The sequence below is a fragment of the Thermobia domestica genome, chromosome 1 (genome assembly GCF_964235325.1).
Source record: "Thermobia domestica chromosome 1, izTheDome1.hap1.1, whole genome shotgun sequence".
In the NCBI taxonomy this organism is placed as follows: Eukaryota; Metazoa; Arthropoda; class Insecta; order Zygentoma; family Lepismatidae; genus Thermobia; species Thermobia domestica.
In genome coordinates, this window is record NC_137454.1 from 320,207,630 (window position 1) to 320,222,345 (window position 14,716).

Genomic DNA, 14,716 nt, shown 5'->3' on the forward strand with positions numbered 1-14,716 from the left:
TTCAACGATAGCAAGATGATCTAACGGTGAATATGCGTAAGTAGTAGAGGTGAAGTCTGATCTAAGAGTTCATAGAGAATTAGATGAGCATCTGCTATGCGGCGTTGAATGTAACGAGTGCGAATACTGTACAGATGTGGTACAGAACATTAGACTTCAGAGAAATGAATCCAAAACTGTTTGGTTGGAGTTTAGCGTCTCTTGTCAGCACAAAGACTATATGAGACGTGGACCTACAATTTAAGGTGAAATCTGAACCACCGTAAAGTGTTCAATGTTCTCACACAGGGAATCGAACCCGAGATTGCATGCATCAAAGAGTCCTATTCTGAGTCTGATCTGATCTTAAGAAAATGTGTATCTTCTTCTCAACAGGGTTTCTATTCTAGTGTATACTGTAGCTTCCCTGTGACCGCATAGCTACAGGAGAGACTAAGTATGTGTTCATAGATTTATCCAAACCATATTGTTAGTTCAACACTTCAGGTATGAATCAGAGTAGTGGTTCGGATCACATTTTACTATAAGAAACTTTCCCCAGTGGTTTAGTGGCTAAGACGCAAGTCTTTTATGCACGTGATCCCGGATTCGTTTCCCGGTGGGAAAACATTGAACGCATTACAGAGTTAGAATTCTACGTTACACTGTTCGCCCACATCTCATATAGCCTCGATGCTGAAAGGGACGCTGAAGTCTAATCCAACCAAGCATTTAGTATCAGGATATACAGGAGAAAAAAAATCTTAAATCAAAATTGTAATTTCTCGAGGCCACGGTGGCACAGTGGTAGAACGAGCATTTCCGGTGTATAGGGTTCGTGGTTTGATCTCAGTTCAGGCCAAATTACTTTGTGGTGAACAAACATCGTGTGCATGAGCTTCCTTGCGGTTATCCCGTTTCCTCTCACTTTCTTCATTCCATTATTTCTTTCATTATTATCATCATCATCATCATCTCCCTTTGCCTCGGTGCATTAGCGTGTGATATTAAACTGAAAAAGAAAAAAAATGTTATTTCTCACGTTTCATAAAAGTGGACAGTTCTAAACACGTGGTTTCACTTTAATATTTGTTTACAAGTTATCCGTTGCAGTCATGTTGCATTTTGCCAAATGTTTCTTCCAAGAAGAGCATGAAGAAACTTAATTAGTTTATAAGGGTAATAACCGTACATTATTACAATCAAGGACTTGTTTTGAGCTTACGGAGAAAGATGAGCACGATGACGTAGAACACGATGAAGGAGGACAGTATATTCTCTAGATAGTGACGTCCAAACTCTCTTAATTGGAGAGGATTACGAAGGAAGAAAACGACCGGTATGATTTAAAAAAATAATTGACGTAAAATGTTTCCTCATACATTACAGAATCCACGTGGATATAGTGAAACAGGAGCTAGGAGAGGACAAGTTTACGCACTTGAAATGTAAATTTTCGCAATGTTGTATCGCCGTCATCCTGGTCGTGATGGTCGCTTAGCCACACAAGGAAAGATTCCTTTACGCTACGGTACTTCTTTTTCAAGGATTAAGAAGAAGAAAGCACGTGGTTATTATTATTATTATTATTATTATTGAAAACGCTATTCCCACACAGAGAACCGGAACCTTTCTAATCACCGATAGAGTGACGCAATACAAGTAAATAAAATAGTCACTATTATATACAAAAACAAAGACTGTTAACAAGAAAACATGCGAATTAGTGAAAGTGGTGATAACTTCCAAAAATGATTTTTTTTTTAAATAATTTATTTATAAATAGTAGATCTATATAGCACTGTTAGGAGTATGTGTATTACCGTTAGAAGACAAAATATATTAGATACAGTTATTTAAAATGAAATCTTTCAGTTTAACGTCCCACGATTATGCCTGTTAGGCTAAAGCAGACGATGATTTAGGCAAGTAAATGATAATGGAAGAACTGGTGGAATGAGAAAGTGGGAGGAAACTGGAGTAATACGAGAAAACCTACGGACACGATACTGGCCGGGGACCGAACCAGGGACCCCACGCATCAGAGGTAAGCGCTCTATCGCTGAGTCATCGTGGCCCCTCGATACAATTGTTTAAAGTATACTTATTTAAATATACAGTATGTACAGGGATAGACATAATTTCTTGTTTCTTTGCAGGGACATATGCGTAGCCCTGGTGCACATTGAAATACTCGCACCACAGTACCGTCGCATGCCGCTAGAGGAGCCAAAGCAAAATGGCGCAGCCCATTGATAAAGTGGAGTATTGTGCGGTAATTCGTTTTCTGCCTTTAAAGTGAAAAAAACGCTACAACAATCTATGATGAGTTGGTGCAAGTGTATGGCAACAATGCACCATCATATGACACAGTGGTTATGTAACGCAGACCTTTTCAGTATGGATAGACAAGTTTCAATGACGAAGAACAAAGTGGCGAATCATCTCTTTGTGAAGAACCGAGAATCGCAAGAGAAGTGGAGGCCCTGGTCCTCGCAGACTCGCGTATCACTGTCGAGGTGATAATGAAAAAAGTGAAAATCAGTTATGAATAAGTTTTAACATCTTGGATAACATTTTGCATATGACAAAGGTCGACGCCTGCTGGGTTCCGCGACTGCTCAGACCTATTCAAAAAGCCCGCCGAACCGAGGACCCGGAAATTCAGACGCCTAATCACCATACCTCGAGACAAAGAAGCAAAGCAAGCAGTGGATTCACTACCGCCGGAAAAGGTGAAGATCCAACCATCGTCGAGCATGGTAATGCCGAGTGCTTTCTGGGATTGCCATAGTATGGTATTAACAGATCATACTCGTAAGAGGCAAATCATCACAGGAGCATACTACCAAAAACTCCTAACGAGGTTACGGGAGGCTAACAAGACGAAGCTTCGAGGGAAGCTATCCAAGGGTATTTTTGTCCACGACAAAGCCCCAGCTTATTCTGCACAGGATACAGTCACAGTTTATTAAATTTGGCCTCACTCACCTGTATTCTCCATACATGGCACCTAGTTATTTATTTCTCTTTCCGCGGATGAAGAAACCATTGCGTGACAGGAATTTCCAGAATGTCGATGAGTGATTTTCGAGATGGAACGTTTCCTGAACATCCAAAATGAAGACTTCTACAACCAAGGTCTCCACCAAATCATCCATCGTTAGAATAAATGTATCGCATTGAAGAGTGAATATGTAGAGAAGGACTAACAGCATCGCATTTCACAATCATTTGCGATTATGATTGTTCATTGCGATTATTGTTCATTTGCAATTGTTCACAAACATTTCACAATCGCAGCTTGATATTTTTTTTTTTTTTTTTGTGGTGATATGTAAAACTTTACGACTATCCCTCGTATATAAATGTTCTGTTCTAGTAGAATAAGGCTTATTCTTAGCTCAAACATCTTTACAGAAATATACAAAACAACATCATGGTTGCCTTCTTTTTTAAAAAAGGAACGAAAGTCATAAAGAAAATCTAATGAGGCAGGTTTACTTCAGTCGTGTTAACGATTTGGAAAATATGACTATTAATATGTGCCAACGAAAAACACATGTGCGTGTATGGCAAATTAATAAGACTAATTTTTGTAAGGAACTATATCTTCAAAAGCCTGCAAGTAAAACTGTCTCAATGTAACAATGTATTCCAGGGGTAAAAGTGAGGGGAAACGCGGGGCGACGCCGTCCTCCACTTCCAAAATATATCTATGGCGTCCCTCCACTTCCTAAAGAAATACAATGGACAAAGATAGGCACAGGAGACGGCGTGACATCACGCGTCCCCCTACCTTTTCAAATACACTTTTACCATTGATATATTCCATATGGCTGAGCAGCCACACTGCGTTTTATATAGGCACAAAATTGTTGCAAAACTTGAATGCTTGAAAAAAAAAAATACTTGAAAAAAAAATGCTTGTGACGACTTTCCTATAGTTTTTGGTAATCCGCTATCAAAACACAATGAGTAAAATTTGTGCATTTTTCTTTAATGTTTCTGGTAGCCTTCCCAAAGTAAATATGTACCAGGCCAAATTCCTCTATACAAGTACGTTATAATTTAATCGTTATAATCGAATAACTAATGAAAAATTCCAACTAAGGCTTCTGGTGGAGTGTGGATACCCATACATAATGTGATTCACAGATAGAGAAGTGATCGCATGAGCACGTAGTGCATTATGGCCACTTTCCCTGTTACTGCTCAGGATTCCATCCACATGTTCCGGCAACAAAAGTGTCTGCATTCCAATTATATAAAAATGAACGGGTGAAATTCTTTGGACAACAACAGAGATGGCTCTGACAAAAAAAAAAAAAACTTTCACTGTCAGGATTGCAAAACAATTGTTGCAACACTTGGAAGTCCATGTTGTTAAGAATACATAATGCTAAATATATGAAAGATACTGAGCGTCAGTATTCTTAAATTACATGTGATAAACAGGTAATACAGGAAAAGATGTACCACTCCAACATAATACCCTTTTCCATTCGAAGTTGCTTCAGAATCTCGTAGTCTGTACTAGAAGCGGCTACAGACGTTTTTCCTTGGGTGGACCAAGAAATTATTTGAGCAATGTATTTCTATCTGCATATACAGGGTGAACCTGAAAGATATGCACAAACTCCGGAAGGTGAATCGTAACATCAAAACAAGACAAAATACTGTATCCTGTTGCATATTGTCAAATTCCGCGTCGTGTACGAGTGACAGGAGTGCCAACTTGGAATTGACAATCGAATCCTGACAATTGGAACGGAACAGAAAGATGTGGACACTTTCCAGCACCAATGTTATAAGGAATGTGGATCCAGGGGTGCCCATCCACACAGTGAGTTGGGTGCAACACCTGAAATTGACCATTCTTTCTACATCTCAAGTTTACAATTCCTTTTCCCAAATTTTACCTTAATTCTGCCTAATTCACCATTTTGAACTCGAAATATTCCTTTCTCCCTTCAAACTTATCACTGTCCAGTTCGATTTTTACTATGTTCAATGAATGGTTATGTCACCCAAATAATCTCGTAGGCACAACCTGCACCCTAAAACTCGTCTGTGAAACACTCGGTGTGAAACTACTTTCTTGCGTCAAATCCAAACCATATAGAATCATAACGTATTGTACCACATTTTTCCTCTCTCTCTCTCTCTCTCTAGAGGTCATACTGGCTAAGATGTAATTTATTCATCTCCGATACGAAAAATCCTTGGTTCGATATCATATCATGTAAGCGTTCAACAAAAGACATTGTATTTATGTAATCTCTTGTGATTTATGTGATCTCTTGCGATTTTCCCTTTTACTACCATCAGGGGTCACGGTGACTCGGTGATCGTATCTTCCAGCTGTCTAGTGTCTTTGGTTTAAGAGAGCATTGATTTTTTGCCAATATAGAGTAGTCGAGAGGTCTGCGGCATTAAACTGGGGATCATAAGGCGAAACCCATTGGGGTTCGAGTCCCTCTGTAGAGCACTAAACTCGATGTTTCTTTGTTTGTTTCTGTGTCAAGTCTCGCAGTCATGAAAGATATCAGGAAGAAAAAATAATAATCAGAAAGATTTGTAAAGAGTGATAAAGTGATTTCCCCTAGCACAAGGGATCCTTGGTTCAATCTAGATCATGTGAGCTTGAGGTAGACAATATCGTATGAATGAATTCTCCCGTTCCATCCCCCATTCTCATTCCACCAATTATTTAACAACCATTCACTTTAATCAATCATTCATTTTCTTTAGCATACACCAGGATTTCTCAACCTATTTCAAATCATGATTCCTCATTTATCACATTTCCTTGCCAGCAACCTTATAGGTAATTTCCGGTTTATAATAAGCTTTTTGATTATTGCTGCTTTCATTCTTTGTTTAAAATTTTGTTTGATGTTCTTTGCTGTATTTGAAAATAAATAAGCATATGGAAATAAAAACATGTCTATCCAAATAATCTTTAAAAAGTATGTTTCCTAATATAGATCCTAATCCTAGATACTATTTACTAGATCCTGATTACATTTATCTTTCTCATCTCTCTTTGGGCCATAGTGGCTGCGTGGTAGAGCGTTCACCTCTGGTGCTTGGAGTCCTTGGTTCGATCCCAGTTTGTGCCAAGTGAACTTTGTGGTGGACAAACAGCCTGTGCGTGGGTTTTCTCTAGGTTCTCCCGTTTCCTCCCACTTTCTTGATTCCACCATTTCACTCATTATTTCATCATCACCGTCTTATTTAGCCTAGCCGACATAACTGTGGGACGTAAAACTCAAAAATTTCATTTTATGTATCTTTGTCACTTTCATGTATTCCTCTCGTGACCCCTCTAAGAATCTCGAATCCAAGGTTGAGAAACCATGGCCTGCAGGGTATAAACGTGGAATGTGAAACTGAAAGATTTCATTTTCTCTTGCTACCATTATCGGAGTTTTAATACTTTATAGTATTTTTTTACATTTAACGTACAATTATAAACAATACATCAAATGAAAGAGCAATTCAAACAGTTTTTGCTGTGAGCACCATTCGTCACACGGCGCACATTGCGTCGATAGGCTAGAAAGGTTCATAAAATTTCCGCCAGGATATGGCATAAAACATTCAATTTAGGGGAGTCTCGTTGCAGCTGTATCATCTTGCGGGGATTTGCTGATCTCCAGATGCGGACATTATGAGTATTCACATTGCCACTTAGGTGAAATGTCGATTCATCACTAAAGACGACATGATCCAGAAAATCTTCGTCTTGTAGCAACATTTCATTTGTAAAGTTGGCGTATTCTGCAGGCTTTAGAGCTTATAGCGATTGCAAATGATAAGGACGTAGTTACGAAACATCTCCTTGAAATTATCCACACAGACAGTTGCACTGTAACTACAGATTCAGTCTTTGCAAAAGGTAAAACAGGAAAAGCTTTCTCCTCACTAGTCGCCATCTTTGCTACTAGCGCTTTCTAATGGTAGACACAGGAAACAATGCATGCTCATGTGTACGTACAATACTTTTTGAGTTGCTCTTACATTTGATGTATTATATATAATTGTAAGTTAATTGTAATAAATACTACAAAGGCATTAAACCCCAATATTCATTTTGAAACACCCTGTACATTCTTCCTTCGTTTGCTTTTATTATTCCTCTGTTTTAGCCAACGGAGAGTAAACATAGATTATTATTATTATTATTATTATTATTATTATTATTATTATTATTATTATTATTATTATTATTATTATTATTATTATTATTCACTCTGGTCTTCTAGCATAATATTAAAAGAATACGTAATTTAGAATACCACCTACGTGCTTATTTGTATTGTCAACAGAGAAATAAAACAATTAAATTGATCATAATCTGTTTCATAAATTGGAACTAAAAGGATGCGATGAAGAAGAAAAGAATAAACAAAAGGAAATTAAACAATGGAAAGTGATAAAAGAAAATATTCCCATATTTTTACTTTCACTTTTATAATATTAGCATGATCTGGATAAGAGTGACCTTGAAATATTTTTACCACAAGAAGACGTTAAGTTTCTATTAACCTAGATCTGTATAAGTCTTTGCCCTTATGTTCAATTTGGCATCTTGGCACTTGCAGTCGTCGTAATTGCATAGTAGAGTGCCAAATATGTAAGCCAATTTTAAAGATTCTATGTTAAGCAATGATTTTATTCTTTAATTTGTACTTTATTAATGGGTTTTATTGAATGAGATAACCTTATCTAAAAACTGAGCTACTCCCATAACAATAAAGTAAAACTAGTCAACATAATCATTATATATATTTTCATAATTTGATATTATGCATATATTAATGCATTTCGTAACAACACCAAACTAGAAAATTTTTGCACTCACGAGGTTCCAGGTTCGAAAACCCGAAAATGAAATGAAATGAAATGTTTAAGTTTTACATCCCACGGTTATGCCAGCTAGACTAAAGTAAATGGTGATGATGAGAAATGAAAGAAATGGTGGAATAAAGAATGTAGAAGAAAACGGGAGAACTCTGAGAAAACCCATCGCATACGGTGTTTGTACTTGACGCGAGCTGGTATCAAACCAAGCACCCCATGCACTAGAGGTACCACTACCACTATGCTCTACCACTAAGCCACCGCGGCCCCAGGTTCAAAATCCGAATCCGACCATCCTGTGTCGAGGGTTCCCGTCATTTTCGTCGGACCTACTGGTACTAAGCGAATATCAAGATAGTCCCATTAACATATACTTAGCTATAGAATTCTATAGCAATATGCTTTCCGAAGCTTGAAATCTCCCTGACTAGAAATTTTGAAAAATCGGTAACTTTTCTAGAAATTTCAAATTCCCTGACTCTTCCAGGATATCTCGCTCACTTCGCCATCATGTATTGCAAGTAATACAAATCTCCTCATAAAAAGAGTAACCAAAAGCTTCCTGTAGTTTATTTTTAACTCTGATCCTTCTTTTTCTCATTTCATTTTGTTTCATCCTTCCTTAATTTTTTCATTTCTGGTCTCGAAGGGGGGTCCGTACCCCCCGGACCCTTTCCTTGGCTACATGCCTGCACGCACACAGAGACATAATTCAGTAACGAATTTTTAAGTTCGTTGAAAATAAACAGAAAATATTTGATTAGTGAGTATTTCCGTTGCTTTTCCATTTAGAACAAATCATATGCAACACTTAGGAACCTTGTTGAGGAAGTGCAATGTAGCGTGACTGTTAAGTGAAAACATTCCTGAGAACATTACATACACACTGACATACAGAGCGTAAACTGCTGAAGGACACGCCCAGTTTTTCTCATTCGGATACATGGATTTTGTTTTGAAACAAAAAAAAAATCCCACTGTTTATATTTTGCATTGTATTTTCATAAAGTTTTGTAGTTTACGAAACAGTACAGGCTGTATACTGAAAGAATGTTCCCTTAAAACTCGTTTAAAACCAGTTTTTAAAAGAGGCACCGTAAATAGAGATGTAAACAGACATAAACTAAATGACCAAAGATTGCCTTGACACTATAATGTTCGCTAATGTTATTTCTTATGTCATCTTCAGTTTGAAGGACTAACGAACCATATGGCACAAGCAACTAAAATGAACTAACGATCCAATAAAAGCGATTTGTTTCTGTTTGTTGTTGCTAGTTTCCATGTTTGAATCCCCATCTTTCTCATAGGGGCCGTGGTGGATCTGTGATAGAGTGTTCACCTCTAGTGCGTGGGGTTCGATCCCAGTTCGCACCAAATAGACTTGTGGTGGACAAACACCGCGTGGATTTTCTCGTGGTTCTCCCGTTTTCCTCCACTTTCTTCATTCTACCATTTCATTCATTTCTTACTATCACCCTCTCCTTTAGCCTAACCGTGGGACGTAAAACTGAAAGATTTTATTTCGTTTTTTCCAACTTTCACATCAAAACAGAAGATCTTCTACAAAGAAATTTGGACTAGAACTTCAAATATCCCTGGTGCATGTCTCGTTTGAAGCCTGCTTCAATTCAACTGTATTTGATAAATCTCATGAATGTGGCACTATGCGATGTTTCAGTGGTGGAGCGCTCACCTCTGATGCAGAGATTTCGAGTTCAATCCAACACCATGTAAATTTGTGGTGTACAACATCGTTTCTACGGGTTTTCTCAGGTTTTCCCATTTCCTTTTACATTATCATTCCACCAATTACGTAACAATCATTTACTTTCGTTAATACTTTGTCCCCACTATCATAAAAACCATAGCCGTGGGACGTTCAAAAAGAAATTATTTTTTATTATTGGTATTGATTATATCTTCTTTTTTAAAAAGCAACCTCCATCAATTCATTATCTCAAAAACCCCAAAACTTTTATAATATTATTCTTTCAAACTGCGAATGAAAACTCTATATGATTCCACGTGTTTCAAAATGAAATTAAATTATAGTGTTACTTTCCATGGTTACAATCTTTAGGCTAAATGAGACAGATGATAATTAGACAGTCTGGAATAAACGGTAGAACCTCTAGAAAAATTCATGAACACAGTGTTGTCTACTGTAAACTCACATGGCCGCCTGGGATCGAATCTGAGACCTCTCACACAAAAAGTGAGCGATCTAGCACTTTGAACCACTGTATTCTCCTACGCTGATGAATGAGGCAGTAAGCCACTTTAGTTGACAACAATCTATGCACAGTCACCAACAAAGTTGGTGGCCACACGCCTAATTTCTCCAGTCAATAATTTCGAGCAGAAAAGAACTATTTTTGAGTATTATTTTCCTTTAGCTCTAAGATGGTATTCTTAAAGTTATACTGAACTGTACTCAAATGCCTATCTACTTCGAAATTATTGGTAGTCGAGCCATGATTATGTATTTTATCTGTTTCTGATGGTGAACACACATACGCCCATAAATACCAATGGGAAGTAGGCCTATAATAATGTATACCAATTGCCTAATGTCAACTCTCTCTCTCTCTCTCTCTCTCTCTCATATATATATATATATATATATATATATATATATATATAGTCTATATATATATATATATATATATATATATATATATATATATATATAGAGAGAGAGAGAGAGAGAGAGAGAGAGAGAGAGAGAGAGAGAGAAGGTAACATCCCATGATTATCAACCGAGACTAACGAGACTAATGAGATGGATAATAATGAAGGATGAATAAAATGGAAAGGAAATGGGAAAACCCTAAGGAAATCCGCGTACATAGGGATTGTCCATCTCAAAACCCACTTAGTAGTAGCTGGGATCGAACCAAGGACACCACGAGGCAAAGAGCCACTGGTAATAAATAAAGGAAATATGTCAGTTTAATATCCCAAGATTCACTTTAGGCGAAGGGAGACGATGATTAAGGCAAGTGAATGATGATGGAAGGATTCGTGGAATGAGAATGTGAGAGGAGAGGAGAGTACCCCGAGAGAACGTGTTGTCCACCACAAACTTACTTGGCCGGGGATCGAACCAGGAACAGTACCAATAGCCCCTATAGTCCCCCTTGGATCCGCCACTGTGTATTATATATATATATATATATATATATATATATAAAGTTTAATGTCTCATGTTTCTATCAGTATTGGTTAATAAAACACATGGTCATGCCGGGAACCAAAGTCTGGACCATACGCAAGAAAGATAAAGCTATTGAGAACTACGGCTACAAGAAAATCCTTCACCAGGAAGAAAACGGCAAAAAAAAAAAAAAAAAAAAAAAAAAAGTGGCCTTGATCTTATATTTAATTGCGTTATCACAAATATATCATAATACACTGCTCCACCCACTTATGCAATGCGGATATTTTCTAGAGCAAGTTTCTTTCTTTCTTTTCCCTTTAATATTGAAAATGGTCATTACTAAGAATTGAAAAGATTATTTTTATTGTTTACACAATAGTGGAACAGTAAAACTAAGATCCTTTCCAGAAACAGTATACCAAATTTGTTTGTAAAGTTGTTTCCACACCCACGTACAATTTCAACCATCGAGAGACTTTCATTTAATTAAAAGTGATTAAACATCGGGCGCATACGACTGAATTATAAAGAAGACGAATGCCAAAAGTAAGTCAAAGGCTGACCATGAAAGTGTTGATTGAGTATTATAGTTAAGAAAATGGGAGATTTGGACGAAAGTTGTCCATCACACCCTCACCTGCTCTGCAATCGAACTTACGACTTTTCATCATAGGTAAGTTCTTTGACACTGATCTCTCGTGCCCTAATACAAACTTAAACAGAATGTTCTCTGATTTTAAAAAGAGCTCTCGCTTGGCTATAAGGTTAGTGAACGTGCCTTCGGAGAGAGATGTGGGTTCGATTCCTGATGGAAGATCATATGGTTCGGATCCTATGTTAAGCTGTAAGTCTAGGTATGTCTTATATATCCTCGATACAGAAATTGAAATTAAGCTTCGAACTAACTTGCCAATTTGATTTTCAAGAGTTGTGGGCTAGATCATTTTGTTAATTAGAACGCTCAGAATTCAAATCGAGTAAATTTAATCTAGATTTGATTTCCTCTACCTCAAATGTCATAATAAAAGAGTTTATATATACATTCGAGAAAGTCTATTTGCTTCATTTTTGATTTGAAAACAGGTAAAGAAGTTTAGTTACCAGAAATAACATTAACTCAGTTGCAATTTGGTATAATAATAATAATAATAATAATAATAATAATAATAATAATAATAATAATAATAATAATAATAATACTGATGTCTTAAGCACCGGCGATTTATTATGAAATTTATTTATTTATTTATTTATTTATTTAATGCAAAAAGAAAATATCTTGTTGATCATTTTCACAACCAAAAATCAGCGATAAACAAAGGAAGAGTTCGAAAAGGCATGGTACCACAGGGTGCTTCGTCTTGCATATGTGACAGTCCAAACCTAGTGAAACAGTGACCCAGTTTCTCCTATTATGAAATCGAAAGTAACAACCACTGTTAACAGGCAGTCGGAAATAGAAGAAGAAGATTCTACGCAGGATTTAATTTACAATTTTGCTGATTTAATTCATAATTACAGATTGACTTCGCTATAGAATTTAAGTTTATGTGAAGGCTGGTACATCTATTCATTGTTAAACATTCTTATGGAAAAACAAATGGAGGAGAATGAAATGAAACGGTTACGTGTTGGAGCAGTTGAGATCTTTAAGGGAGGTCACATTTGTATAAAATAAATGGCTCTAAAAAGTAAGGGTAAAAGCTATATACAAGAATCAATATATTATTTCAGCTTTCTTCCCTTAGTTTACAGCGATAGAATTCTTTCTTTTTTTTTCTTTTTTACCGATGTGACTTTCCTGAAAAGCCACCACTGCTGAAGTCTAAACTAGACTGATAGCAAATAAAAAATTATGAAAGAATAAGTAGACTGAAACAGAGTGGGTAACCTCGAGAAAGCCGATGGTCACGATGTTGTCTATCACAAACTCAGATGATGCGGGGTTGAATCAAGAATCATTTGTATCGCAAAATGAATTTTCTAAACTTCTACTAAACAACACGTGTCCGGGGCTCATAGAATTATTCTCGGTCACTAAGTAGTAATTGGAGCATAAACGTAAGGTACCATCCCGGATTATTACACAATAGTAAAGGGATGCCCTGGAAACTTTCAAGCATGATTCTTTATAAGGAGAAATACTAGGAATTATGAGATAAAAAGTGCGGAAGAGTAACGTAGAAAACAATATGAACATTGTATTAAATCTGTCTAACTGTGAAAACGTATATCACTCACTATTTGACAACAATTGTTAACTTACGTGAAACTTAACACACTCCATGGCTTCCTCCGGTGACTGGAACGTTTTGTAGCAGGCGACGTCGATCACTTCCCGAGTCGAAGTGCCTGCGCTTTTGGCTTTGCACTTTCAAGGGAAACCTTCTCTCGCTTATTGGAGGAGGATTTTTTTTCCTACTACGCTGTTTCCCTATGGAAGGTGACATTGCGCCGCTCAGCGTTCCTCAAGGTCTTTTACTATACCATCCACATCTCATTCTTCCGGCTTCTTTTTCGTTCTTTTGCATTTCTTCTAAAAACAGATGATAGAAACGAAGGGTTCTGGTTGGATCATCACATCTTTTGACATTAATACTTACTGATAGATAGGAGTTGAATCAATTTTCAATGGTTCCTTGCTTGGAAGATTAATGAGATGACCCAATTGTCCAGTTGCCTATTAAAGAGCTACGCACAAGTGTCAAACAGGTTGAACAACTATCCAGGATGCACTAATTTAAATAAGGTGTAACGAATGCAACGACGTAATTCCTGCTTCAATGTCGATATTACTTATGTATTTACTAACTGTTCATGTTTACATACGTAGTTGTCGGTTATGTTAAAACAGATGGCTGCAAATAATATGCTTTCCATACTATTTCAGAAAATAACTTTGCAGAAATGCAAAATTTGAGTTGCTTTATTGTTTTGTTTGATGTAGAGAGAAAGAATTTTTCAAAAAGGAAAACATTAATTTCGTCCATTTCTTCCAAATTTATAGGGAAAGTATGCACTTCTACATGTAATTTTGCGTAGCTACTGTACATAAATTGCAGGCAAAATCGTATGGACTAGAATCGAACGAAGGATCCTCTGTACTAGAGATGAACGTTTTGTTACTATGGCCTAGAATCGAACCAAGAGTCTTTTATGGTAGATATGGACGCTCTGTCACTGATGACCTAGAGACGAATTAAGAATCTTTTGCTACAATTAACCGTTCTGCCACTGGTAGCCTAGAGTTGAACCAAGGGTCCTTATTGCTTTTGGCACAGATTTTATTTGAATGTCTTATGTGTGCGTATGTTTCTTAAAAAAAGTTTAAAAAATCAAATTTGTTTGAGAGTAGTGGTCTATATTTGTGTAAGTTTTTTGTATTAGTTGTATTGGTTAGATTGACTAAAATAATGTAGTAATATGCATTATGTAATTTCTTTGAAAAAAAGAAAAAGAAAGACTTAATAATATACATAATTCTAAAAATGTTGGAATTAAATGCCAATAGTTTCTTCTGAAAATACTTTATTTTCTGATATGGATATAGTATACGTAAAGCCGCGTCAGTTCCCGAAGGAGCTGGACGCTCATACTTTCAGGGATTATTCATTGAGTATCTACGAACTTACCAAGGGGGTAACAAAGCGACTTTGATGTACTTATCGACTGATACAAAAATAAAACAGAACGTACCTGTACTTC

At 36.7% G+C, this 14,716-nt stretch overlaps 1 protein-coding gene across 1 annotated transcript in view; it reads right to left on the reverse strand.

Annotated features, from left to right (window-relative positions):
- The window catches only part of LOC145662778 (uncharacterized), a 30,851-nt gene extending 17,420 nt beyond the window's left edge, over positions 1-13,431 (reverse strand). Inside the window, exon 1 of the mRNA XM_081728652.1 lies at positions 13,278-13,431. Coding sequence (XP_081584778.1) covers positions 13,278-13,298 — 21 coding nt within the window. The 5' untranslated portion in view covers positions 13,299-13,431. The remainder of the gene's footprint in view (positions 1-13,277) is intronic.
- Between the last annotated feature and the right edge of the window lie 1,285 nt (positions 13,432-14,716).